Raw genomic sequence first — 27956 nt, forward strand, 5'->3', positions numbered from 1 at the left:
GATACACCCAGGAAGGTGATGAATGGAAGATAAAGGGTCCTTTGTGAGGGGCAGAGCAGAGAGGATCTCCCAGGGTGGGAGGCTGGGGAAAGAGGGGGAAGCTCCCAGGTGAGAGATGGGAGGGTTCACTCTTCTGTGTGTGGAATAAGGGTTAATATATAATTGTGACAGAGGGTGTTGTATCCATTTTTTCTCTCCCTTTCCCTTCTTTTCTATTCTCTCTCTTTACTCTTTTTAAAATATCTTTTCTATAGATTAGATTGGCTTTTATTGTATTTTATGTTAAAAACTTTCAATAAAACTTGATTGAAAAATAAAGTTCATAATCTTTTGGATCTGCTCAAGTGTAGACTCCTCAACATGTTTCCTACATACCACTCCAAAATAGAAAGCATCCCCTGATAACGGACTGTAGCACTATCCACTACATTATTTAAGGAGGAAGCTCTGCAGAGAGATTTCAGGCCGCTTTCTATTTTGGTTGTACATAAACGGCACTAGAGCCAGTTACTCACACACTACAATCTTCAAGGGCAGAGGGTAGCAAGAATGACTCTGCAAATAACAAAAAAAGCTACTTCTCCTTCAGCTTATGTCAGGAAATGCAAAGCCTTTCAAAAGCAACCACAACACCATGCAAGATTAAAAGTAGGAGATGCCAAAAATTAGCAGAGGCTACCAATAATCTAGCTCTGCAATCACATTTTCAGAAATTGCTGAACAATTGCTTAAATTAACTTTAAGCTGCAATTGCTTGTCTAACCATGCAAAATAATAAATTTACTAGAAAAAAATCCATTTTTAATTCATCCCTATTCAGAACAAGAGGCTACAAAACCTCCCCCTTTTAATGCTTTGCTTAGACCGTAAGGGCACCAGGACTTCCTGTCTACTTTGCACTGTCTTATAAAATTCTCTCAAGGCTGCATCCAGTGCTGCACAATTCCCACATTGGAAGTACTCCTGCACAGGAAACAGTGCACAATCATTCTTTAAGTTATCAGCTGTGGAGAGAGTGTGCTTTATTGCATGTACACATTGTGCATGTACATTGGAAAGCCATGTCTAGTCATGACTTTCCAATGTCTGCAGATGCAGTGAAACACAAATATGTGCATATAAAACATATGGCCAGTGCTCCATTAGGACAAATTAAGCACTGACTCACCAATATATCCGCTATCTACCAGCCCCTACCTGCTTGATTTCCTACTTACAACTGTCCAGGGGGTAGCACTGTCTATCAGATTTTTCCTCCTTAATCCAAGTTTTGCCCTTGTAGAACTCGGCAGAGAGGAGGATGAAGAGAAAACTAGAAATAGCTGGCTCTTCCTGTCACTGGCTATTGTTGCTCTCCCTGCCTTCTGCTCTATGAGTCCCAACTGGCACCAACCACCACTGCATGTGACATGAATGCTGCATGCCAACACCATGTGGAAATGATTTCACTGCATTTTGTCACTGTTGAGGTTGTTCTCATATCCAAAGTGTCCCACAAAAACTGTGTGTCCTTGATCACAAAACAGGCTAAATTTTTTTTAAAAAATTGCTTCTCTCATAGAACTAGCCCTGACCATAAAGTGAGTTGCCTTAGGATTAGTTCAGTTCAAGGAACAGCAATTAAGTAATTTTAACCTGTTTCACTCCTTTTGGCATGTGACCATGCTTTCGAAGTTCCTGAACAGCTTGGTCCCTCTCAAGTGTTACAGAAGATAGGACCATTTCCATTTCATGCAATTTCAGTTCCTTCGCCTGTAGTTCAGCAGTAACCTGCAAAACAAAATGATGGCAACTTGAGAAGATGTTCTTAGAAAAAGAACACTTCCCTAGCTTCTAGTACCTTCAATATTATTTTATCGCCATCAGACAACATACTATGTTTAATCTCCCTTACCCTTTGAATTAAACTCAATCCAAAGTGACCATCTACATCCTGAATGGAAAGTATTGTGGAAGAGTTTTCCAAAAACGAAAGAACATACCATTGTTAAATCAGTAAACAATTCACTTCCATTTACCCAAGATAAAATTTGGCAATGGGCTATTCATCAAGACGTATTCCTTATAGATGGGGTGAGGAATCTCTGGTCCACAGGCCTAATTAGGCCCACCCCATTTGTCCTGCAAGCCACATTCACATGCCAAGCACTTGCAAATCATATATGATGTGTCAGGTGTGGGTCTTAGTGATCAGGCAGGGATATAATGAATTCAGATACCCAGGATCCAAGTTGTTAAGGGCCTTGTAAATTAATGTTAGAAAATTAATGTTAGAACTCTGAACCTGGTCCAGCAAGGTATGGGCAGCCAGTGCAAGCTTTTGAGCATTGGAGGTATGTGCTGGCAGCTGACTGTCCACATCAACAGTCCAGCTGCAGCACATCGCACCAGTTGGAGCCTCTGAACTGGGCCCAAGGGCAGCCTTGCCACCTGCAAACTGCATCCAATAAAGTTGTAGCCTAGTTTTTCCATCCTGTGTTGTATCTTATGTTGCTCCTTCTTTCCTCCTCACCTAACTCCACTCTCACCTGCAAGCAGAAACAATCCTCATGCAAAGAGCCAGCTAGTGCTATATTGAGATCAGCTTGGTGCTATTTATCTAAGTTTTAAAAACTGATCCACTTTTGTGCATTATCTGGGTCAGCACAGACTGAATATGTTACAGGGAGAGAGTGCCAATTCCTTGGGTATAGTGGAACCCCTCAAGTATTTGCTAGAAGCACAAAAGAATGACAAGTCCAAAGGTATAAAATCTCCCCTCATGAAATATGCCTCTGCTAATGCTCTATGCTAAGCTGCTAAGCAAATGTGACACAGTTCTGACCTGGTCCCTAGCTGTTGACAGGTTCTGTATTAGAGCCTCTGATTTCTGATATTGATTCCTTTCAGCATTCTCGTAACGCCGCTGCCAGTCCAGCACGATTTGTACTTTGGCCCTTTCCAGACTCTCTTCTCTCTCAGCTGCTAATGAGAGCTGCTGTTTATACCTAAGACAGGAAGAAATGAAGCGAACATTTTTTTAAATAATAATAATGGGGGGAAATGAATTTAATATCTATATTTTAATGACACAAAATATTCAACAATTTCAACCCTTTACAACTGAGGTGTGCAGCATATAAGGCAAGAACCCCAGTCCATCAGCACCCAGAGACAGCAAAGTGTGAGATCACCACTGGACAGAAGTTCAGTGGGTGTCTATGAGCCCCAGAACCTTCTTTGTGGTAGCCCCACTGTCTATGGAATGCTCTCCCTAAAGATCATCCAGCCTGGAGTTTACATAAACATATTTTTGGCACCAAAAACCTTTATTTTTCTTTCAGGTCTTCAGTTGTTAACATTTCTAGTTCTACTGTTATGGGATTTTTTTGGGCTAATTAATTTTTACTGGTGACTACACTTACATTGTTGGGGGTGGTGGGTTTGATGATTGTGCGTTAACTTGTAGTGGTCCAGTTGAGTATCTAATGTTTTATATTTTTTACATTTATTCTACTGGCCTGGTATGTATAGCACCCTAAGCAAAAATTTTGCTTAGTGGGAATATATGATCTTCTGGAGGGGATGTGGCTGGTATGGAGAGAGTTTAACCATGATCCCAGGTTTAGACACCATGATAAGCCAAACATGCTTACATGTTTACACTAAGCCATAGCTGGCTTAGCATGATGTGCAAACCAGGTCACTGTTACTGAACTGTATAAGTCTCTTTGAAACTCTGGTGTAAAGTGATGAATAAATCTAATAAATAAATGAATAAATAATACTAATACTGTACTAGTACCAATGCTGAACTAATGCAGATGACACAACCTTGATGGCAGAAAGTGAGGAGGAATTAAAGAACCTTTTAATGAGGGTGAAAGAGGAGAGCGCAAAATATGGTCTGAAGCTCAACATCAAAAAAACCAAGATCATGGCCACTGGTCCCATCACCTCCTGGCAAATAGAAGGGGAAGAAATGGAGGCAGTGAGAGATTTTATTTTCTTGGGCTCCTTGATCACTGCAGATGGTGACAGCAGTCACAAAATTAAAAGACGCCTGCTTCTTGGGAGAAAAGCAATGACAAACCTAGACAGCATCTTAAAAAGCAGAGACATCACCTTGCCGACAAAGGTCCGTATAGTTAAAGCTATGGTTTTCCCAGTAGTGATGTATGGAAGTGAGAGCTGGACCATAAAGAAGGCTGATCGCCGAAGAATTGATGCTTTTGAATTATGGTGCTGGAGGAGACTCTTGAGAGTCCCATGGACTGCTAGAAGATCAAACCTATCCATTCTTAAGGAAATCAGCCCTGAGTGCTCCCTGGAAGGACAGATCGTGAAGCTGAGGCTCCAATACTTTGGCCACCTCATGAGAAGAGAAGAATCCTTGGAAAAGACCCTGATGTTGGGAAAGATGGAGGGCACAAGGAGAAGGGGACGACAGAGGACAAGATGGTTGGACAGTGTTCTCGAAGCTACGAACATGAGTTTGACCAAACTACGGGAGGCAGTGCAAGACAGGAGTGCCTGGCGTGCTATGGTCCATGGGGTCACGAAGAGTCGGACACGACTAAATGACTAAACAACAACAACAACCAATGCTGAACTAATACTACTAGTAGTAAATGGCTGAGTATGAATTTGAACCTAATTTCCCCCAGTACTAGACTTACATCCTGACCTCTATATCACACTGGTTTTCTGGATAACTTAATCACTGGATGATCTTAATACTCATGTGACCACCCATTTTAATATCAGGGTGGTTAGCAGACCAATTGCTGGTTGCCCACAGCCATAGCACATCCTTGAGTATGTGTGCCTTCATGTCAACCTGCATGCTCAGCTCTTGCTGGCTCTCTAAGGCAGAAAAATGTCAGGGAGCTAAAAGCACTGCAAGATATGCCATGAGTCAGCCCCCACCTCCTCTCCCCTGAGTTGTCTGTGGGCAGAGAGCCAGAAGTCACCAATATTATGTCAGACAGTGCACCTGCCTCTCTTTTTCCCTTCTGCCTTGAAAGGTCAGTAGACCTTAAGATAGAAGGTCAGTACCATTCGCACAGCCTCATATGGAGTTCAGTTTGCCCTGGGTTTTCCTTCTGTGAGTGAAGGGCAAACACAAGGATGAACCTATATGATCTCCTCCCATGGCAAAGTGACAGCAGAGAATCAGAAGCAAGACCACCCATCTTATTGATGTGCAAATCATCCACAGCATTACTGGCACCATGCCTGCCCCAGGTACTTTATCTGTCTTCAGACTACAAGGTCTCTCTCAGTTGAGGCTGGACCATCTAGTGTTAAAAGCAGGTTTTGCTCCAAAATAAACAGTATCCCCTTAAAGCAGGTGGTAGTGCAATCCTTCCTGAAAAGACCTTTCTCATACCTAGGAGGACTTAACAACTATAGGTGAGTGTAAACATCTTTTCCCTGGACCAAGTACTCAATTGAGTGGTGGTTGCCTTTGGTTCATACTGATTTTCTAGCTCCATTTCAACTGAGATTTAGGCCTGATTTTGGCACTGCCTTGGTTGCTTGTGGAATGACCTCTACCAGGAGAGAGATGGGGGAGTATGAACACCCAGTTAATTCACCTGGATCTAACAGGGGCTATCAGCCTCTCAGGGGTTACCAATATCTTCAACCATGATCATTCTGGAACTTCCATCTGTATTGGACATGGGCAGTACTGCATTGCATTGATTCTGTTCCTACCTAGATGGCCATTTCCAGAAAACATTGCTGCAGGAGTTCTGCTGAGCCCTGTGGCATTTGCCTTTCAGGATCCCACAAAGTCTCATCCTTCCCCTCATTCTGTTTAACATCTACATGAAATGGCTAAATGAGGTCATTCAGGGATTTCAACTGTATTATAATCAACATACAGATGACATGCAACTCTTGTATCCTTTTTCATCAAAACCAGGTGAGGTGATGGATGCATTAGATCAGTGACTACCGTGTTTCTCCTAAAATAAGACGGGCCTTAAAAATAAGCCATGGCAGGCTTTTCATGAGTAGAATAAATATAAGACATACCCCAAAAATAAGCCATACCGGGTAGTGTTGGGATCAGGTCTGGGTGGCGCTTCCGTTACAGTAGAAAGAGGAAAAGGACGATGCCTGTCGGTGCAGCGCGAAGCCCCGACCCAGCAGGACCCAGAGAGAGGTGAAGCCCTGGGACCCGGCAAGAGCCTCAACGCGCGCCACGCGAAGCCCCAGCAGGAGCTTTGGCGCGCGCTGTGCGAAGCCTCAGGACCCGGGAGGACCTGGCAGCAGGCTCAGCGGGCGGCGCGCAAAGCCGCAGGACCTGGCAGGAGCCGGCAGCAGCTTCAGCCGCGCCGCATCGCGTAAAGCCGCAGGACCCAGCAGCAGCCTCAGCCGGCTGCGTGAAGCCTGGGACCCGGCGGTGGGCGGTGTGCGAAGCTGCAGGAGCCGGCAGGAGCTTCAGCCGCGCCGCATCGTGCGAAGCCGCAGGAGCCGGCAGCAGCTGGCAGCAGCCTCAGCCGGCTGCGTGAAGCCCGGGACCCGGCAGTGGGCGGCGCGCGAAGCCGCAGGAGCCGGCAGCAGCCTCAGCCGTGCCGCGTGAAGCCCTGGGACCCGCGCGAAGCCACAGGACCCGGCAGCGGGCAGTGCGCGAAGCTGCAGGAGCCGGCAGCAGCTGGCAGCAGCCTCAGCCGCGCCGCGTGAAGCCCTGGGACCCGGCAGCAGGCTCAGCGGGTGGCGCAAGAAAGCCCTGTACCATACTTAATAATGCTGTACCCTGCTTAGGTAATAAAAAAATAAGACATCCCCTGAAAATAAGCCGTGGTGTGTTTTTTTGGAGGAAAAATTAATATATGACGTGTCTTATTTTAGGAGAAACACGGTAGTTGACGAAATGGACTGGACGTGGGTTAACAAACTGAAGCTCAGTCTCAGCAAGGGAGGTACTGTTAGTAGGCAGTTGATCTGTCCAAATGACTGGTGTTCAGCCTGTTCTGGAGAGTGTTGCATTCTCCATAAGGATCAGATTCTCTAAGGCAGGGATAGGGAATCTCTGGCCTGTGGGCCAAATTGTGGCAGGGTGTACACCAAGATCGATCATGAAGAAAGATCGTGGGAAAACACTGGTTTAACCAGCTCACAAAGTCACTCACCTTTCAATATCTTGTAGTATGCTAGACAGTTGTGCTCTTAGCTTCACCTCTTCTTGTTGCAGCGCTTGAATCTGAAGGTCTTTTGAAACTGTCTCCCTGGATATCTGAGCTACTTGAGAATCCCAGCTTGTTTTCAATGCCTCCAGCTCTTGTTCAAGTCTATGCAAATATATAGAGAACACAAGTCTGATTACATTAATGTGGTTTTCTATTTTAAGCAAAACAAACAAGCAAAAGAAAAAAAACACTGAACAATAGTTCAGCCTCATTTATGCAAGTAGCCTGAGGGACATTCCAAACACCAAAGGATAACAGACTTCTCAGTATAGTGAAATTGATACAGCATTACAGTAATATAGTAAAAGATAAATAATGCAGGACTGGTGTGGATACATATAAATTTAAGATAACCAAGGTAATGGGTTCCAGTGTATTACATATGCAAACAGGAGGAGTAAGCACTTGCCACCCAAGTGCATTTTTTCAGACAAAGGCTGTTATATGTTCTACTAGTGTCTTTTATATGCCTGTTGTCTTTGTCCATGGAGTTTTCTTGGCAGAGATACTGGAGTGGCTTGCCAGTTCCTTCTCCAGGTGGATCACGTTTAGTCAAAACTCTCCACTATGACCTGTCCATCTTGGGTGGCCCTGCATGGCATAGCTCATAGCTTCTCTGAGTTATTCAAGCCCCTTCGCCACGACAAGGCATTGATCCAATGCTAGAAGATCAAACCTATCCATTCTTAAGGAAATCAGCCCTGAGTACTCCCTGGAAGGACAGATCGTGAAGCTGAGGCTCCAATACTTTGGCCACCTCATGAGAAGAGAAGAATCCTTGGAAAAGACCCTGCTGTTGGGAAAGATTGAGGGCACTAGGAGAAGGGGACGACAGAGGACAAGATGGTTGGACAGTGTTCTCGAAGCTACGAACATGAGTTTGACCAAACTACGGGAGGCAGTGGAAGACAGGAGTGCCTGGCGTGCTATGGTCCATGGGGTCACGAAGAGTCGGACACGACTAAACGATTAAACAACAACAGTGTCTTTTATAATCAAGAATTGGTTCTCACACACAAAATGTAACCAACTAATTGGTTCCTGATTTCATCTGGTTTAAATGAATCTGCAATTTCAGATGTTTCATCACGTTAAGTTGTTTCTCATCAGACACATGTTAGATAAGGAAGAAGAGAGCAAATCCCTGGGACAGTAGGAAAACACAGTTCTTCCTTCTACTTGCACAATCTTCAGTATGTATTCAGATAAGTATTGCTTCTTAGAATATAATGTATTTCATTCAAAGAGATTCAATAAGCAGCCTGTGTGTATGGGTTCCCAATGCCGAAAGATCCAAACCAATCAAAGTAAGAATCCAATCCTGATTTTTGTTCATATTCTTTAAGAACAAAAGCTTTAATATACAGTATTAGTAGGACTACCGTAGGTTGCCTAGAGTCAGGCAAATTCATGGAGGATAAAGTTATCACTGGCTACTTGTCATGACGGCTATATACTACAGATTCAGAGGCACTATGAGGAATACTGCCCACATTTCCAATCTGTAGAGTTCCCAATAGGCATTTGGTTGGCCTGTATAGAAAAAAAAATATTGGAGAAGACAGGCCTATAAAATGATCCAGTAGGGCTCTCCTTAAGTTCTTATGTAGTTCTTAATAAAAAGTTTAGATAATAGAAATGTGAAAGAGGTTTTTTAAAAATAATAATAATCAAAAGTGTTATTGAAACAGTAAATTCAAACATTCATTCTCATAATACAGATATTTCATTCATCCTACGAAAATAATAAGCAGTAAGCTTAAGACAAAGAAAATAAAATGTGTCTTTACATAATAAAACTATAATCTATGGAATTCACTGTCACAATATGCACTCTGTTCTTTAGGGTATTTTAAAAAAAACATCAGGCAGTTATGCATCTATCAATAGCATTGATAGATGCATAACTGTCTGATTGAAAAAGCTACTTTATTCCACTGCATCATGGATTAATAGTAAGAGACAGCAGGTATCACTACCCCTTCTGCACATACACAATGTAATAAGTGAATTGCATTTTCAAATGTTCAGTTGATTTACAGGCTATGAAGTAACCATTTATACAAACCACATATCTTCCTTACCAGTCAGCTAATACCTACCATCTAATTGGTGAGTGCTGTCTCTTCAGAACATTCAGAATGTTCTGCTGTAGGGAACAGGATTTGGTTTCTCTCAGAACTATAATTAGCAAGACCACACAGGGCACCGTGCTTTCAAAAAGTTTTGGCCTATGTAGAGAATAGACACAAGAGGCCTAGTTTCTACAGTCTGCCACTAGTTTAGTGAGTGATCCAAGTTAAATCCCTATAAACAGGAATACACTCCAGCTTTATTAGAACATACAATCCAGAACACCTGATCTCCTGTTTCCCAACTGAAGTCATCTCTCAGGCATAAGTGAATTATGTCTCCAACAGAGACCAATACCAGTAGTTTCAGATGGAGCATGAAATGAACAATTAAAGGCCAGCAATGACTATTTTATTTAGTATTCATACACCATTTTTAATTTGCAGAGGTTTGCATTATGTATTGTGCTTATCCTATGAAATAGGCTCCTCATCCTCATTTACAGTGAAGAAATTGCATGAAATAATAGCTTGTGTGGGTCTGCACCACAAAGTTGCTTCAATTAGCCATTGATGAATCAATCTTCTACTATATGCTACTTTAAAAGAAAGTTCTTATGCTTTCAGATTACACAGCATCCTAAAACACTTAATTCAATGAAGGGAAAATACAATTGTGCAATCATTATTTCATAAAATGACTGGCTCACACTTCAAGGAAAGAATTCTTAACCAATTGCACTAGTTATATTGTCTTTTAATATCATTTTAATCTCAATTTGTCCAAGTGTCCCCTCATCAGGGCCGGCTCTAGGTAGAGTCCCGGTGGCGCGGGGCGGCAGGGCGCTGGGCCGGTAGGTGGGGCGCTGCGAAGCCGCGTGGAACCCATGCTGCGCCCTGCGAGGGCGGGGGCGCCGAAGCGATCTCCGCCCCTCAGCACCAGGGCGCCCGACCTGCTCGAGACTGCCCTGCCCCTCATGTGAAAACTACTGTACATTCCTAGTCCTTTTTATATGCCTTGCCTCCTCTGTACTTTTTCTAGTTCTGTACTGATTTTTAAATACATGTATGACAGATTTTGACAGTGCTAATATATATACTGTAAATGCACACACATTTATCTAACACTATTGCAAGAGTTCATAATATTTCTATTTTCCTATTAGTTCTGAGCTTTCTGTTTAGCATTATTATCATAGTTGCACACATAAAGTTAATGTCTCAGTGAAAAACCCACAATGACTTGACATTCCCTAAAACACCTCCCAGCTAATGCAGTTACAACACAGTAAAAAAAAGAGGGGGGGGGAGATTATAGTGCTTTTCTCATGGTTCCATATACAGGGTGATATCCTTAAATAATTCAAGAGTACAGTATTGGTGAAACGTAGTTTTGTTTTTTTTAAGGGGGAAAACACAATACCAAGCTTTTCCTATCACACAATTTTGCTTGCATACACATTCTTCACTTTAAGTACCTACCCACTTTATTTAGATGCTGTATAAATATTATTCATTTGTTACCAATTCTTCACTATATCTTTTGGCTGCTCTCCTGGACACGAAAGCTCATGCCAATGACAAACTTAGTTGGTCTCTAAGGTGCTACTGGAAGGAATATTTTTATTTTGTTTCTCCTGGACACAATTAGGCTGTTAAATTCTATTTCCTTCAAGGGGATTTAAGGAGCCTGTGTAAAGCTTGCAGCTCTTCAGTGCCAAGTACTAAAAGCAAGCTCCAGTATCTCCTGTGCATGAGTGCAAAGCACTTATGTGTATGCATCACCAGAGCTGAGAACCTCATGGGGTGACACTCCAGAGGAAACCTTGGCCTTCAAACAGGTTTTTCTAGGGGAGCAAGTGGTGGGATTCCTGTAAGAAGGTTTCATTGTACTTGATAAATTTTAATTGCTTGAGTTGATTTTACTGGCTATTGTCATAGCTGCCAAGTTTTCCCTTTTCTCGCAAGGAAGCCTATTCAGCATAAGGGAAAATCCCTTTAAAAAAGGGATAACTTGGCAGCTATGGCTATTGTTTTATAATAATTTTATGCTATTACCTGATCTGACATCATGAAATCAATGAAAGGTGAGATAGAAATTTAATTAATAACTAAGGTGGCAGCTGAAACTTCTCCTAAGCATGAAAAAATATTCAAGTGTAGTACTTTGGACCACCCACCCCAAATTAGATTTGCTACCCTCTGATCTGTAGTTTCTTTCTGTAACTTTTTCCATTTTAAAAGAAATATGTGATGTGTGTAATATCTTTGCTATCTTCTGGTACATTTGGTGGATTTTGATTTTTAAAATTTTCATTTACCACAGTTGGCAGATCTGAAATGCGACACAAGTGGTTTTATTTTTTGCCAAATCATTTTTATTGATTTTCTGAATTTTACCAAATTGTTCACAAATTAAGACAAATTTAATACAATTACACAATTGTTTTAATCTAGCAGTCTGTTCTAGGCAGGGAATTACACTGTGTACAAAGAGTTTCTCCATCCATAACAGATTTCCTATTCAGTGGAGGGACCTGATCTGCACACAAATCTTCTGTCACTTGCAGACTGACCTCTCCTTAAATGAAAGGAGTCTCCTGTGCACCTGTGCGCTTGAGTGTATATGCAGAACGTGGCACTTTGGCAAGTGTGTTTAGGACAAGCAGCACTTCTCAGTGTTGCATACCTGGTGGAGCATCAACCAAACCAGTATATAGTGATCTATGTACAAGAACAACTGTATAATATGTTATAATTAGTGGGATGTGGACAGTACCCCAAGTCTTCTACCCTAGCATAACCCCAACGCATATTCACAGGAAAAGGCAAAAATACATACTGACTAATACATCTAATTTTACATTTGACCTTTGTTTCAACAGAAGACAAGAAATGCTGTTATCTGGAGAGAAGATATTACAATTCCTTATCACTCAGTAATGAACTGCTACAATGTTACATGTTCTTACAATCCTAAATATAAGCAATTTGTTGCTTGGTAAAATTATAGTGCTCACCTGATAATAAATATACAATACTTTCAGAAACTGTATTCTGAGCCAAAGAACCTGTGTCTTGAAATGTTAATAAATTAACCAAGAGTCCTAGGGAGGCACTGCAACTGACTACACGATGAATGAGTAAATATTTTCAGTTAATCTCTCTCCGTGAAAGGCCACATTCCGAGTCTATTCTAAGAACTTTTTGATGAGTGCCATTAAGTTGAAATCCCAAGGCATATAAAACATGTGGACAGTCCACAGTGGACTCGGAGCCCTGTTTCAGCCATGGTCCAATATTATGAGAAATAATTCTATGCCATTAATAATTTCTGCCTCGGTGTCAATAGGAAATGATTTGGCACTGATGCTGTATACCAAATCCCAGGGATACTCCTATTCAGCCATTCCATCAAGCTACAGCAGAAGGAGTGGAAGGGAAGGCCACATTGGACAACTGGTTTAGTAAAGCAGGCGTATTGCATTAATTGAGAAAGTGACCAATAGCTCAGATTGTAGTGCATGCACACAAAAAGAAACATCTTAAGTGTCTTTCTTGATTCTTTAGTTTTTATGTGAAGTTTCAGTATACCAGTTTGTTACAGGATGTTGTACCTAACAGTGTCCTCCTTCACATGTCACAATAAACCATTATTAATGGATAACTATGAATATACCAATCTAGGCCATTTTGCTTCTTCATATATATATATATTTAGGTTTAATATTATTTGAAAAGGGAGCAGAGTGACTGCATTTCAAAGGGCAGGTTATGTCCCTGCTCTTGAGTAAGCACTGCAGCACACCACTTGCCACATGTGGATGTTGCAATGAACTTCTTAATACTTGCTTAGTCATCCTGAGAGAAGTGGGGGTGTCAGTAGCTCCTTAAACAAAGTGTTAACTTTTCAGCACTGGAAAACAGCAATGAGATGCCTTATCAGGAGTAGTGCGAGGAATATACCAGCTGTGTGCACTACGTCCTGGGATATATCGTGTACAAAACAAGTGAAACACCATGCTCTAAATAGGTACATTTCATCCAAAAATAAAAATGAGATCCTGTCATTTAACTTCAGATTTAATTATGGGAAAAGCAACAACATGCCTACCTGCAAAAGAGGGTACCTACAAATGGATTGCATCCTCACATGGATTCAGAGGGAAAAGAAAGCCCCCTTCTCCCCTACATCCATGTGGGGGTGTAATCCACTTGTTTGCACTGAAACACACATCTACATGCCTAAACAGTACACATAAAGTCTAACTTACTTTTCAATGACAGCCTCTTTCTCTCTCTTGACCTCTGTATGCCTCCATTCTGCCTGACGCAGTTCCATTTCCAAAGTTTCCTTATTTATTTGCAGGTCTCGGACTTGATTTTCCCACTTCCGTATCTGCTCAGTATGGGCCTCCTTTATTGAAGCAAGTAATGCATCCTTTTCCCTGGCAAAGTGATCTATTGCTGCATGCCTTTCAGAAAGAACAAAATTAAATTTAAAAGACAATTTGTTCTTTTGGATTTGTACTTTTTGAGACAATCAATCTACCAAAGTGAATTAAAACTTTTTTAAAATTAGAAATGATCGTGCTGTTTTCCTACCAAGTGTATAAAAACTTGCACAAAGGTTTACAATGTACATTTTTAGAAGCTTCTGTAGTTATTTTACAGACTTGGTAAAAATCCTTCTGTTTAGCTTGTTTTCCCCTACATGATAATTTTGATCTTCAGGTTGTCAGGTTCAGAGACATTGAACAGTGCTAATATGATCAAAGGTAGGGGTAGGGTACCCCATGAATAATCCTACTATAAGGTTAAAGATGTCCCAATGAAAAATGGACATTCCACAACTCCATTATGACAAATATGACAAATATATCTAAAGTCTATTAAAAATAAAATAGCAATACCTGCTTTGCATCCCCGGCATCTGCAAGTAGGGCTCAGAGTGTACCCTGTCTGAAACACTGGACAGCCACAGCCGGTCAATGTGGACAGTACTGTACTGAGCTAGATGGACCAGTGGTCTAACTTGGTATAAGCAGCTTCCTATGTTTCTAACTCTGTTAGGGGTAACAAGTGGCCCTTTTTACCACAAAAAACATTGGAAATGCTAAAGTTTAAGAAGTGGTTTCTTTAAATATTTCCAATGCACTTTGATATTATGAGGTGGTTTTTGTGTGTGCCCAATGTGTTTAAAAGTGAACTACAGGAGAAAGAACCATAAATTCAGAGTACAGTAACCATTTGCCTATGTTTAGGCCCTAAACAAAAAAAGATGTTACAGGGTAATGAATGGAGAGGGAGCACAGATAAAAACAAATACTTAATCCACACACTACTTAAGGACCATTTTACATATTACATTATTCATGCTAACATGCAAAACAACACATCTTTCTTAAAACTTCAATATATTCATGCAGTAAGATTACATCACTATCTGAAAACAGAAAGAACACCTTTCAGTTGCACCAAACACCAAAGTTATCTGCAGCAATTGCTTGTTGCACACTACTTTTTTTTTTAAAAAAAGACTGCTTTTAATGAGAAAAGTACACAAAAAATACAATGTCATCTATCCAAAGAACTCACTTTCTCTCAAATGTTTCTTTTTCTTTTTTCCAGCTCAGCTGTACTGAATCGATTTTTCTTTCTAAATCCCGTATCCTGTATTGGCAAATATTGGAGGACAATAAAATAATGCTTTAAAATTAGTTCATTTGTATTGAAGATAAAGTGTTTAAGGAAAACAAAATGATGGATCTAGCATAGCTAGGTGCCCCACTGAATATAGTTTCGGTAGTTAAATATAGGATTTGTAGTTTTTAAAGCCTTGTGGTTTTTAATTAAGGGTTTTTTTTGTTTTTTGTTTAACCAGCTCTTGTGGTTAATAGATTTTTGTTTCTGGTTGTTTTAATGTGATTGATGGGTTTTGAGGATTTGTAATAGTATTGTGCCCCGTCCTGAGATCTGTTCTGATGAAGGGTGGGTTAGAAACATAATAAAATAAATAAATAAATATGTGACTAACTAAATAGTTTAGCTTATGACAGGCCTGCAGGATCTACATTCATGTCTGGGGATCATAGCAAAAGAATGGCAGCTGTGCTTGAACTGAATGTTTTTCAAGAGATGTGAACGTTTTGTTGAGATTCCTGCATTGCAGGGAGTTGAACTAGATGACCTTCCAGGGCCTTTCCAACTCTACAATTCTACGATTTTATGATTTCAATTAAAATAAATATCATTCAGTTTAATGCAGTTACATCCCATACTCAGTCATATTTGGGCTAATATGTCTGTTCTTGTACCCCATGCTGCTATTCTTTTGCAACCTTTCCCCACTGAGCTAGGGAAAACAGAAAAGGTGAACATATATGCAGGGGAGCCCATTTCCCACCTGGCTCATATGTTATTATTTCGATTTTAGGTGGGGAGGGGGAGTCATTCCTTGCACAGATATAGATATTGGAAACATAGGGAAATGTGTCGTGCATTTCTCTTCAAGATTTAAATACTACAACTGCTACAAATAAGTCATGTTACCAGAACAGCCCCCCATGCCCCCACAAAATCTACTCTGTCCCAGATTTTGGGTATGTGGGGAGAGAGAAGAGGAAGAGGAAGTTCCATTGTATGAGTGGAATGCTGCTTACATTGCATTGCATACAACCCATGGTTCATTACCAAATTTGGCAGAAATTAAACGAGCAGACAAGATTGGAAACCAGCACTGCAACTTTAAGCTTTACTGTAGCAGTGAAGAAAGTATGACATGAGCCACTGATGTACCAGATGTAACCTCAAGGGCAGCAACAGCAAAAGTAAACATATTCCTTTTACAGACATGAAAAAATGGATTAAGAATATACTGGGAGGCAGAAAGAAATGGTGAACTGAAAGGAAGTTTTTCCTCTATACTCAATGGAATGGTACATTACTGAGCATCTTTCACAGCTGCGAGATCCTTTATTTCCCAATCCCTGCATTTGACTTCTTTCTCTAACTCCAAGTTTCTTGCTTCTGCCATTTTCAATGATTCTGCCACTTCTGTTCCAGCCTCTTTCAAAGCCTCCAATTCTTTGGTCAACAGCTTCACCTTTCAAAGGAGAACAAAAAGGCACATGGGCTGAGTCTGCATCTCACACAAAGCCAAACCGAGGCTTAGTCAGATCTGGGGAACCTCCAGTCTGCAGGCCAATCCTGGCTCACTATGGTATCAAATTTAGCCCACACGACCATTTAAAAAACAAGCACCCACCTGCCAATTGGCTGATGTCACACTGATGGCAGCTATTGGCAGGGAGGGACGGTTTGGTTCTGCATTGGCTGTGTCTGCCTGTACCCTGACTGGGAACTGGCACGCACAGCCAAAACAGAAGGATTTAACCCTTGTCCATCAGCTAATGAACAGGGAATAAATCCTGCTAAGTGTAGCTGCGCCCACTTGTTCACTCAATTGGAAAAGATACTTGCAGCCAAAGCTCAAAGTGGGGCTGTTTGAAAGCCCTTTTGCAAGCAGTTTCACTAGTCTTTAAATCTCCAAGTTCAAAGAGCAGTACAGGGCTGTTAGCAAAATGGCTTTCAAACATCCCTGCATTGAGCTTTGAAGTCCCAACATACAAACATAGTTAACTGCTCATGAAAGCTGGCACATCCTAATGAAAAAAAATGGTTTAAAGTGGGCTTATAACATAGAGTTTTGCTAACTATGGTTTTGTATGGTGTCTGAATTGACAGTCAGTAGTTATGGCATTTAACCTCACAATGTTCCATGGAAAAACAGGCCATGAGTTCCATTGATCACTGATTGCCTATACATCACAAAACACACTAAGTAGAAGTAATAGAATGTAGATTGATTGCTTATTTATTTTTGCTGTGTACATTTCAAATTTTGAGGGCACATCTACCTTAAGCTCATGAGACAGAACTAAATTGCTCATTTCATCCGCTTTCCGTCGAAACTCATGCTCTCTCTTTTTCATTTCTGAATCAAATTCAACTAGAAGTTCCTGAAATGAAGTTGACAAAACAAAGACTGAAGTAATTCTGGGGTGAGAAACAGTGGATGAGGAGGTGGATCAAGGAGTAAATGGAGGGCAGGAGGCATCTGCAATGAGGGTGTCTGGGCAACATACCCAGTGGCAAGTTTAAACTTACAAAACTGAAAAAAGCTATAAGAGAAGCCAATGATGAGAAGGATCTTTAACTTTTTATGAACATAAGTATTCAGCAAACAAACCTGAAGAAGAGGAAACTTTCTGGGAATCCTTAAGGGAACTCGTAACATTCCTTTTGCCATACATTTAAAACATAAGCAAGACAGAGAGAGAATTGTGTAAAATTAGGGCTGCAAGCATTCAATAGTTTAATCTGTAAATTATCAATTAAAAATTTAGTTTATTAATGGAGGGGCAATTTTAATTGAGATGAAAACTCATTTATTTATTGCAGCTTTTTAAGTTCCAGATTATTACTATAATAATAGAACATTAAAAATAAAATATCAATGGTCACCTTGCTAAACCTTGTGATTACTTTTGGTCAGATGGCCTATTCTCACATAATTTCACAGCTGCTCCAATGCAATTCCTATTTTTTTCTACCTCATGAAACTTTATTACTTCTATTGCTGCACTTGTATCCTTGTGGCTGGCTGTTATATTATTATTCCCCCATAGGGTTGTATCTAACATTGCATGGGGAGAGTTCCACTTGCACAACAGAACTTCCTCTCCTTGTGCACCCACAAAATCTGTTCTGGAGGGTCCTCTAATCCACTGATTCTGAGGGTGCACAGGGGGCTACAGCGGAAAAGAGAGGAGGAAAAAGGTCTGTGGTACAAACTGAGGTCTGCTGTTCTACTGAAATAGCAGCGTTGGGTACAATCAACAGTTGTGTTTTTTTAATACTTTCTTTTATTATTATTACTGTTATGAAAATAAAAAAGAAACAATCACAAAATAATAAAAGCTCACCTTTTCTCTGGGAGGTAGCTTTTGTTTATTATTATTTTTTATACTTTCTCAAAAGTATCTCAAAAATACTTCCATAGAGAAAATTTGATTATACCTAGAATGTAATTTAAACTGTCCTGAAATCAACTGATAAAGGATATATAAACTTTTTTAAAAAAAGATAAAGAATCAATTTAAATAAATAATAAATGAAATCAATTGATAGCCCTGTTGGTTGTTACATACAAATCTGGAAGGAAGAGAACCCTGAAATTACAGAAGTAGGGATTGATGCCGGAGGCCAGGGTGTTTATTTAGCCTTCACAACTTAGTAAAGCTGCTCTTGATTTATAGTTCTGACCTTCCTGAAATTTCAAGGTTGGCAAATTTAGCGCAACATTTTGGCTCTACCCCTGTGGAAAGAATTTTACACCATCTCATTTTACTAGACACAATCTTACCAATTTTCCCAAGGGGAGGCTGCCAATGCGAGAAGATAACCAAAAACATAAATGCCACCTGATACCTAGAATGGGAAAGCAATTTCAGTACTGCTCATTAATCGCACATTACTATTAATGTCAGACTAGGCAGGGGGAACTAGATGCCTGGGGGAAATTAAGTAACTGCACAGTATAATTAACTCTCATCTGTCTGTAGGAACTGCAACAAAAAATGAAATCTATTTATCTCATTTATTAAACATACTGTACCTGTCTTTGCAAAGCAAGTTCACATTCTACTTCCTGCAGTTTTCTCTCTAGTTGCTGCTTCATATCCCCATACTCCTGAAGATGCTGATTGATATCAGAGTCCTTAGAACTAAAAATAAAAATCCAGTGACATCGCATTCACTATGGCTACAAAAATAATAGTTTTAAAAATAAGCACACTTCAATAAGAAGTTGTGGACTTAATTAAAACTAAGTTTAATAAGTTATTGTATTTTGGAAGAACAATAACAACATGTAGTGTGTACTTGAGCAAATACTAATTTCTATTCACATGCTCTTGAATCAAAATGCCCTTCCCCTAATTGCAAATGTGTTTGTACACATGAATTTGCCTGAAAGAATAAGAGTATGGCATAAGCACAGATCTAAGCTATTTACCTATTTAAATAGTATGAGCAAGTATTAAGTAGTAAAATGTCTCATATATGCACCACTGATTCCTGCCATAATCCAACAGGTAGCAACAGATCTGATAAGGTATCTCATACCTTGCAAAACAGAAAGATTATAGCCAAGGAAGACCCAGGATCACAATGGCCTACATTGCACTTAAAATTCTCTACATCTAGAGAATTGGTAAATGGTTTGAGGCAGCTGCATAAAAGACAAAACCAATGCACAATTGCCTCAAGAAAATGGATTAGTACAGACATTCTGTTTAGAGGCTTTGATTACACTACCCTCTAAAAAGACTAAACCTTAGTTGAAGTTAAGATTACAAACACTCCCAGGGCACTTTAAAAGATTCATATTTTTTGTGGCATAAGCATTCATTCACGAACCAATGTCCACTCTGTAAGATACATTAAGTGTTATCAGCAGTTGGAAAGTCATTATATACAAACAAAATAGTGGGTAAACAGGGGGGACAAAAAAGCAATGGGTAAGATCAGGAGTCCATGCTACTGACTGCTCCACCCCCCATGTGGAAGGGGAAACATCTTCCAATTTCTTTATGGCAGAGACACAAAGCAGAAGCAGTAGGATTGTGGGATACCTCATCCGGTAGAGCATGAGACTCTTAATCTCAGAGCTGTGGGATCTAAGCCCCACCTTGGCCAAAAAATTCCTGCAATGCTGGAGGGTGGAATAGATGACCTGCATGGCCCCTTCCAACTCTACAATTCTATTATACTAAGCAGGATTACTACCAGAATGAGGTACAGAGAGAATCAAGGCTTGGATCTAGAAGGCTGAACTTCTGTCATACCGACACAGCACTGGATCTCTCTTACCTGTGAAGCCGCTCCAACTCTAACTGGTGTTCTTTAAGCTTTTGATGGTATTGGTATTGCAGAGACTCTTGCTTCTTTGTTTCCTTGGCAAGTGTTTGCTGCAGCTTATCCACTTGTATTCTAAGATCACTAACCTCTGCCTCTTTAGCATTTTCAACCATTTTCAACTGTATAAACAAGCGTTCATAGCGTTCCAGCTCTCTATCTCTCTCCTCTAAGACTCTAAGGTTATAGGTGAAATCTTCCTTTAAACTGTTGAATTTCCTATGCATTTCTTGAAGCTGCTTTCTGGTTTCATGAAGTGATGTTTTCTGAAAATGGATTTGATGAGCTTGGAGCTCTTTCAGTTCTTTTTCTTTACAAATAAGAAGGTCATTCAACTCCTTCTCTGTATGGGGCATCATTGAACCTGAAAAAGAAAACCATTAATTAGGGCAGAGTAAGACATTTTTTAAAAAATCAATCTATTCTTCTTGTTGTTTATTTACTTATACAAAGATTTTTATCCTGCCCTAATGCTTTTACCCAGTATGGTAATCCCCACCTGGTAGGAAACAGCTGGGTGGTAGTGGTTTCAGAGTGCAATGATCTGCATAGGCTTCCTCGCGAGAAAAGGGAAAACCTAACAGCTATGATCTTTACACAGATTAGCCAGCGCTCAAGTTGAGTCTGTTGCTATCACATCTCATTTTACTCATAGCATTGTATTTTTCTGTGTAATTTATGACAGATTATTCCATCTGTAATGCCATGCAGAACAGCAACAAATGAATCAGACAAATGTTTATTTGCAAGCCAATGGTAGCTCTTTAATCTTTTCAAATGCAAAATACGGTTTTCAGATGAGACAGTCTAATAAAACATCTCCAATGAGGGTACAGCAGGCATATTTTTTAAATACAGATCCCACCACTACCCGCTTAATGCTATATTTCTACTACTGTATTTCACTTTCCCACCAGTGGAGGACAGGATGCAGTTCAATGAACTGAAGTAAATAGTACCAAAAATTGTAGAATTAGTCCAGATTCCATAGGGAAAAAATGTTCATACTGTTTACACTTTTCCGTGTTACAATGAGTTAATATTTCACATAATAAAAATAATTTTAAAATTATGCAGGATTATTAAGTATAATTTAGGAAGGGTTACTGAACTAAACAACCATGGTAGATAAAAATTATGCTACATATACATAAAATAAAATATGTCAATAGGTGGGACAGATTTTGTACTGTTGGTTTATTATTTTATTGCTGGCCTAGGGGGTCGGGCCCAGACTCACCAGCTCTACTGAAGAGGCTCCTCATGAGGCCGGAGGAACATTGCCCGGCTGTGAGGCATGAAGGCCACTCCCTGCAAGGCCCTTTCCACCTAGCCTAGGGGGCAGGGCCCACACTCACCCAGCCCTACTATGTTGAATATGTACTGTATTATGTAGTTGACCTCCTTTGAAATGTTTTATTTTGAAATCTTTAAGATAATATTTTAGTTTTCTGTTGTGTTGCTTTGACTGTATACTCTATATTTGACTTTCTTCAGATTGTTTTATTTATGTTTTGTTGACTGAATATGCTGTAAATTGCTTTGAGTTTTTTCTTAAAATTATAAAGCGGTATAGAAATTAAATAAATCATTTGTATTCTAGTAAAGTAGTAACATATAAAGTCACCAGCTTTATTTCTTAAAGGTTAACAGGTGTCTGCTGTTAACAGATGTATGACAAGCAAAAAAAATGTAGCAAGTGAAGCTTTCATCAGCATGGAAATAAAGTGATAGGGAAAGTTTCGCTTGCATTCTATCTTGCTACTAAAAAGAAACCTAGCTGAAGAATTGTTTTTCTTTTATGCTTAGATTCTCAGAGTATTTATTAGACACTACTGAAAGTTTTTTTAAAAAAGTATTATGTTTACTTCGTTCCTAAATGCATGCACTTGTGTGCTGGAAGTATAAATGCAATCACCTAGATATTTCTAATATTTTTAAAAGGCTAATTTTTAGGCTGCAAGCCTAGTCACACTCACTTGGGAGTACGCCCCACTGAACCTATTGGAACTTACTTCTGAGTAGACAAACATAGTATTCCACTGTCAGCTGAATTTAGCTCCCACTGAAGTAAATGGGAAAATTAGTCATGCCTTAAGTCTGATTGATTTCCATGGGTTTTACTCTCACATATTAAAAATGTATTGACTCCCCCTCTAAAGCAAAATAGAATTTGATACTAGCCAAATTAAAGTGGTATCAGAAGGCTTTCATAAGTGTTTTTTTAATTTAAAAAAAAGCTTCTGACATATGCCTCATTGGTTAAATTTAGCAAGTCAATCTTTAGACAACATCTTTCTTAAGGCACTTAGAGATCAAAATTGAGGCAACACAACTTCGCAGGAGCCTAACTGCTAGGCTGCACGAGGCAGGCAAGGCAGGGTGAGGGCAAAAACCTTCCAGTGTCATTATGACTTCCAAAAGGTGACAAAAGACATCACGAATAGAGGAATAGGGGAACCAACCTGTGTTTTAAAGGACAGATGGCAACCCTCTTCCTTTCCCCCTTCTGAGCCTGCTATTCCCCCCCCCCCATTTTTGATGAATTTTAACCCAGAACATGTTGTGACAGGAAAGAAAGCCAGAAAATGCCATTATGGAGACCCAAGCCCTCTCCAAAACCTGACTGTCCTCCACCGGCTCCTGCAGCACCTGCCAGATGACAAAAACTTCCAATAAGACCAATAAAAGATCCTATTGTAACAAAGGAAGAACGTTGGGAAATAGAAGGGGGGGAATCAACGTTTTATTTGAGATTGCGACAATGGAAATAAGAAGAAATACAGAAAGGAAAGAGCCCCCCGAAAGAATCACCAGTCCCACCTCCAGAGAAAAAGAAGAAAAAAAGAGGACCCCACTGTGTGGGAAGGACTTTGCGGACCCAAGAGGAGGTCTCCTTCAAAAGAAGTGGGAAAAATAATACCCAAAACAAAGCAGCTCCCACAAGATAATTATAAAGAGTTTGTTTCCATCAAGGGGGGGGGGGTTCTAAAAATTAAGGCAACACAGACACCATCTTTTGCTCCCTCCCCTCCTGGAACAGAAATCATACTTTGCTAGCTGAGGCTCTTTTTTTTCTTAAAGAGCTTTGTGTTCAGAGTGAATTTACTATCGCATCTTTTTAAAATGCAAAACATGTAACCAATATACAAAGAAAGAAATAGTTCTAAGAGCATTAATCTATTACTATTTTAAGAAGTTGGTATTGTAAAGCTGAAAAGGGGCAAATTGGCCTATGTAGCACTGATTAGGCTAAAATATTCCAACCAGTCCTGATCGCAAGGACCATACAAAATTAATCCCATTTGTCTTAATGGAAGAAATGGGCAGAGCAATCCTATACTCATATTATGCTGGGGAGGGAAGAGAAGCACCACCATTGTGCTGGTGGGAACAGATGTGTATCCAATGTGTGTTTATCATGGAAGGAGAAGGTGAAAAACAAAACCAGAAAGTACAAAAACAAAAAACAAAAAAACCCAGCAGGTACATTGTGTCCCTGGAAACATCATCACAGTCCACCAAACCAGGGAGCACGCCAATGACAATGGCCACAACATGTCAAAAAGAGGGACCCGCCCCACGCGGGCCAAGTTTGAGCGATGGCAGCAGTCACTTCACCATACCTCCATCACACTAGAAATGGATAGAACTAGGTAGTGGCCAGACACAAAGGAAGTGGAGCCCTATGGCACTGCTTGTCAAATCAGCAACTAATGATCTCGTGAGACTGCTGGTTTGGCAAAACAGTTTCTCTCCCCCACCCCACCCCCTCAACGAAAGACGCACAAACATGCTAAAGCAACATGCAAGGGAAGCCTATGGTGCAATTTGCAAGACAGGCACAAACATGCCCCAGGCCCTTCCTATTTCAAATTCCCCCCATGAGCAAAGTATGCTGTTCTGCCCTGCTACCTCCAATTGCCGGAATGGAGCGCAAGGGTTGCATGCTTGTGTCTGGAGCCCTGAGGCAGAGAATACCCATTAAAGAGTTCAAGTCCAGACACAAAAGTGTCGTGAGCATTAAATATGCATCATTCGAGACCGGAGAGATAAAAGACCCGTGCCGTACACCCTACCATCTGTGTTATGGCCTCCTTCTGTGGGGGCTTATATAATAGATTGGAGTAAAATAAAAAAATTCCTTCAGAAGCACCTTAAAGACCAACTAAGTTTTTATTTTGGTATAAGCTTTCGTGTGCTTGCACACTTCTTCAGATAAGTGTGCATGCACACGAAAGCTTATACCAAAATAAAAACTTAGTTGGTCTTTAAGGTGCTACTGAAGGAATTTTTTTATTTTACATCGACCCAGACCAACACGGCTACCTACCTATAATAGATTGGGTGCTAGTTTCTCCCATACCGTATGCTCTGTCAAGAAGGCACGGTTGCTAATGATGGGTGACCTTTTGTTGTTGTTGTTGTTGTTGTTAATGAAGTCAATGAGAGCGATTTGTCTTTGATCAGGTCTGGGGCTGGTGTAGAGTTGTGCCATTAACAAGAGCATGGCCAGGGACTGAAGTTATGCAGCATACAGTATAACTGTGCCCCCCCTTCATGCTACCCATGTCCCACGCATGACTTTGCCTCATTTTGTCATCCATACCCCCCCTTTCCAGGGCCGGATATAGGTTTGATGAGGCCCTAAGCTAATGAAGGCAATGGGGCCCTTTATATGTCCAGCTGTCTTTTGTCAACAACAAATTGTCGCTGTTTTTTGTGCTGAATATATGCTATATGGTCATTTATGGACCTGATAGATATCTAAAGCCATTTGCACATAACAAAATATGTATTTTATCAAGGTAATTGTTGAACTGAAATACAATTGAGAAGAAGTATATTAGTTATCTTATATTTTGGAAATGTACATCCAGGGTTTTTTTCCTTTACATTTTTTGGGGGGGCCCAAGAGAGTGGGGCCCTAAGCTATAGCTTGTTTAGCTTATACGTAAATCCGACACTTTGGCCACCTCATGAAAAGAGAAGACTCCCTGGAAAAGACCCTGATGTTGGGAAAGATGGAGGGCACAAGGAGAAGGGGACGACAGAGGACGAGATGGCTGGACAATGTTCTCGAAGCTACTAACATGAGTTTGACCAAACTGCGGGAGGCAGTGCAAGACAGGAGTGCCTGGCGTGCTATGGTCCATGGGGTCACGAAAAGTCAGACACGACTAAACGACTAAACAACAACAACAAAATCCGGCACTGCCCCACTTCCCCTATGTCTGTGCTTCCTAGGGTGGTGGGTTTTAGCAAACCACACAGACCGCCTAAAATCCCCCCCCCTTCTCCAAACCTGCATCTTATGCCTCATTAGACTGGCGATGAAAGCACCCAGCCCACCCTTCTCGTACTACAACCCCTTTCCTTGCACAAACCCAGCAGGTTCCAAGAAACGGCTCAATCTCGGCAACAGCGAAGACCCCGTTTCCTTAGAAACCGCCGCCGCTGGTGCGACGTGAAAATGCTTCCTTCCGGCACCCGGCTCTTCGGACCGTTGGGACCGCCCTTCGCTCCTCCCCAGTCGTAGCATGTTGAGTTCTCCGCGGAAGCAAGAGTAACTTCCCTAGCCAATGCCCTCTGCATCTAGCCCCGCAAGACACACAGCCGCGCCACGCTTCCTATCCTACCGTTTCCAGCTCCAACCAGTGTTAAGATTTTTTTTACACCCCCCCTTTCCATAATGATCCCCAAGCCATGTTTCTTTCAGGCATGGCCAAACTTGGCCCTCCAGCTGTTTTTGAACTAGAACTCCCATCATCCCTAGCTAACAGGACCAGTGGTCAGGGATTATGGGAATTGTAGTCCCAAAACAGCTGGAGGGCCAGCTTTGGCCGCCACTGCCTGCATTTCATCTTCTGCCGAGGACCAGGCTCGGTATTGCGCTGCTCAGGCAAGTCTCAATTGCCTGAATGGCTTTTTAAAAGCAAATCGCGGGGTTGAGGGCATGATGCAGGTCGGGACGCTCGCCTGTGTCCCCTACAGGGGCTTTAACATTGCTGATACACTTCGTCCACACACAGTACAGTACTGCTATCAGTGATCTATACAGTATATACATTTCTACCTTCTCATGAAATAAAAAAACCAAAAACATTACAATGAATAAATATTAAGGGAACCAGGGCAAGCCAGTTCAATTCTAAATGAGGAAGCATTTGTTTTGGGTAAAGCAGTCACACCCCACACAAACTCTGCCCTACGATACTCATGCTCCCCACCCTCCTCTTGTCTACGTGAAGCTTGGAGCAACATAGCAAGATGTTTTCGTCAGGCTCAGTGACTTCCCTGACTGGAACAGCATGACTAGTTTCCTGTAATAACTGTTAACATGTTTAAACAGTGTGCAGAGTTTGACGCGCTGGAGGAAAAATATGTTCTTGTTCATTATTTTAATACAAGGGCAGAGAGTTAGAGGGGCTTTGGCAGGGAAGAGAGGAAAAAACAATGTTTTCAGAAACATTTATTTGTTTTGCGAAGTCTTTGTATCCTGCCCTGCCCTAGATCATACAGATTTGGAAGGCAACTAACAATTATAAAATCACAATAAAACATAAAAAGAGCCTGATCTAGTCCAGCCTCCTGTTCTCACAGTGACCTGTGGGAAACTCACAAGCAGGACCTGAACACAGGAGTTCTCTATTTTATTGCCATTTCCAGCAACCATTACTGCTTGTGATGGAGCATAACCATCATGGTAGCAGCCAGTGATAGACTTATGAATTTGGATTCTTTGGGGAAAGCCATTACTGTTTAAAGTGGTATGATACTGCTTTAAATGTGTAGTGCATATGGAGCCCTTACTGGAATATGCATAGAATTGCAGCATTAAATCACAATGCCACCAGCATATTTTATTCTTACTGGCTTTTTTTAGCATTTGGGGTTATTAAATTGCTGTAATAATTTTTTCAAGGGCTTTTTTTCAAAAGCTCTCTCAGACATAGCTGCCAAGTTCTCCCCTTTTTTAAGGGAAATTCCCTTATGCTGAATAGGCTTCCTCGCGAGAAAAGGGAAAACTTGGCAGCTATGCTCTCAGAGAGCTATAAATCAGCTATCCTACACACCAGTCTGTCTCTGTCTCTCTCTCATAACCAAGAGACAGGAGAAACTCAGGACTAATTCTGGAATCTGCAATAAACTCTGGTTGATTTAACTTTTCCCAGATGCCCACAGATATGTTGTTTGCTTAGCTGCTGCAGAAAAATATACATTTTAAAACATGAACACATTGAACAGTTGTTGGGTAATAGAAGTGAGATGCTTGGTCTTGTCTCTCACAGTTACCAAATTCCAGAACAACTAAAAAAAAACAGTTACAGGTAGGTAGCCGTGTTGGTCTGACGTAGTCGAAAAAAAATTAAAAAAATCCTTCCAGCAGCACCTTAGAGACCAACTAAGTTTGTCATTGGTATGAGCTTTCGTGTGCATGCACACTTCTTCAGATACCAAAAAACCAGAACACAGGCTATGTACACATTAGCATCTTAAAACACAGTGATCTGCATTTCAATTCACATTTGCGTATTGTTGTACATACTGGAGAGAAGGCAGGAATGTCTTTATCCAATGCACTGTTACCTGTTTGGTTTCCCTGAGCCTGCAACTCCTACCGTATTCATGAAGCTGTCATCTGCGCATGCACAAGGGCTGTCTGAAAAGTACGCACTGCTGCTTGACTGCAAAGTGAATGTGGATTATGTTTTCAAATCAG

The 27956-nt window shown here is 40.8% G+C and overlaps 1 protein-coding gene across 9 annotated transcripts in view; it reads right to left on the reverse strand.

Moving 5' to 3' along the window:
- The window catches only part of CCDC57 (coiled-coil domain containing 57), a 49754-nt gene extending 23886 nt beyond the window's left edge, over positions 1 to 25868 (reverse strand). The window contains exons 1-10 of one of the 9 annotated variants that reach the window (XM_035104301.3): positions 25621 to 25868; positions 20189 to 20597; positions 18933 to 19041; positions 17173 to 17274; positions 16201 to 16358; positions 14852 to 14926; positions 13528 to 13728; positions 7125 to 7283; positions 2825 to 2987; positions 1636 to 1770 (exon numbers count right to left, since the gene is read on the reverse strand). In XM_035104301.3, the coding sequence (XP_034960192.3) occupies positions 1636 to 1770; positions 2825 to 2987; positions 7125 to 7283; positions 13528 to 13728; positions 14852 to 14926; positions 16201 to 16358; positions 17173 to 17274; positions 18933 to 19041; positions 20189 to 20592 (1506 nt within the window). In that variant the 5' untranslated portion in view covers positions 20593 to 20597; positions 25621 to 25868. Of the gene's footprint in view, positions 1 to 1635; positions 1771 to 2824; positions 2988 to 7124; positions 7311 to 13527; positions 13729 to 14851; positions 14927 to 16200; positions 16359 to 17172; positions 17275 to 17504; positions 17555 to 18680; positions 18746 to 18932; positions 19044 to 20188; positions 20598 to 21473; positions 22463 to 24566; positions 24713 to 25620 lie in introns of those variants that run through there. The other 8 variants (XM_088661514.1, XM_088661511.1, XM_088661513.1 and 5 more) reach the window with 8 other exon arrangements.
- Positions 25869 to 27956: the final 2088 nt, after the last annotated feature.

Source organism: Zootoca vivipara, chromosome 2 (assembly GCF_965207765.1).
Source record: "Zootoca vivipara chromosome 2, rZooViv2.hap1.1, whole genome shotgun sequence".
Lineage (NCBI taxonomy): Eukaryota > Metazoa > Chordata > Lepidosauria > Squamata > Lacertidae > Zootoca > Zootoca vivipara.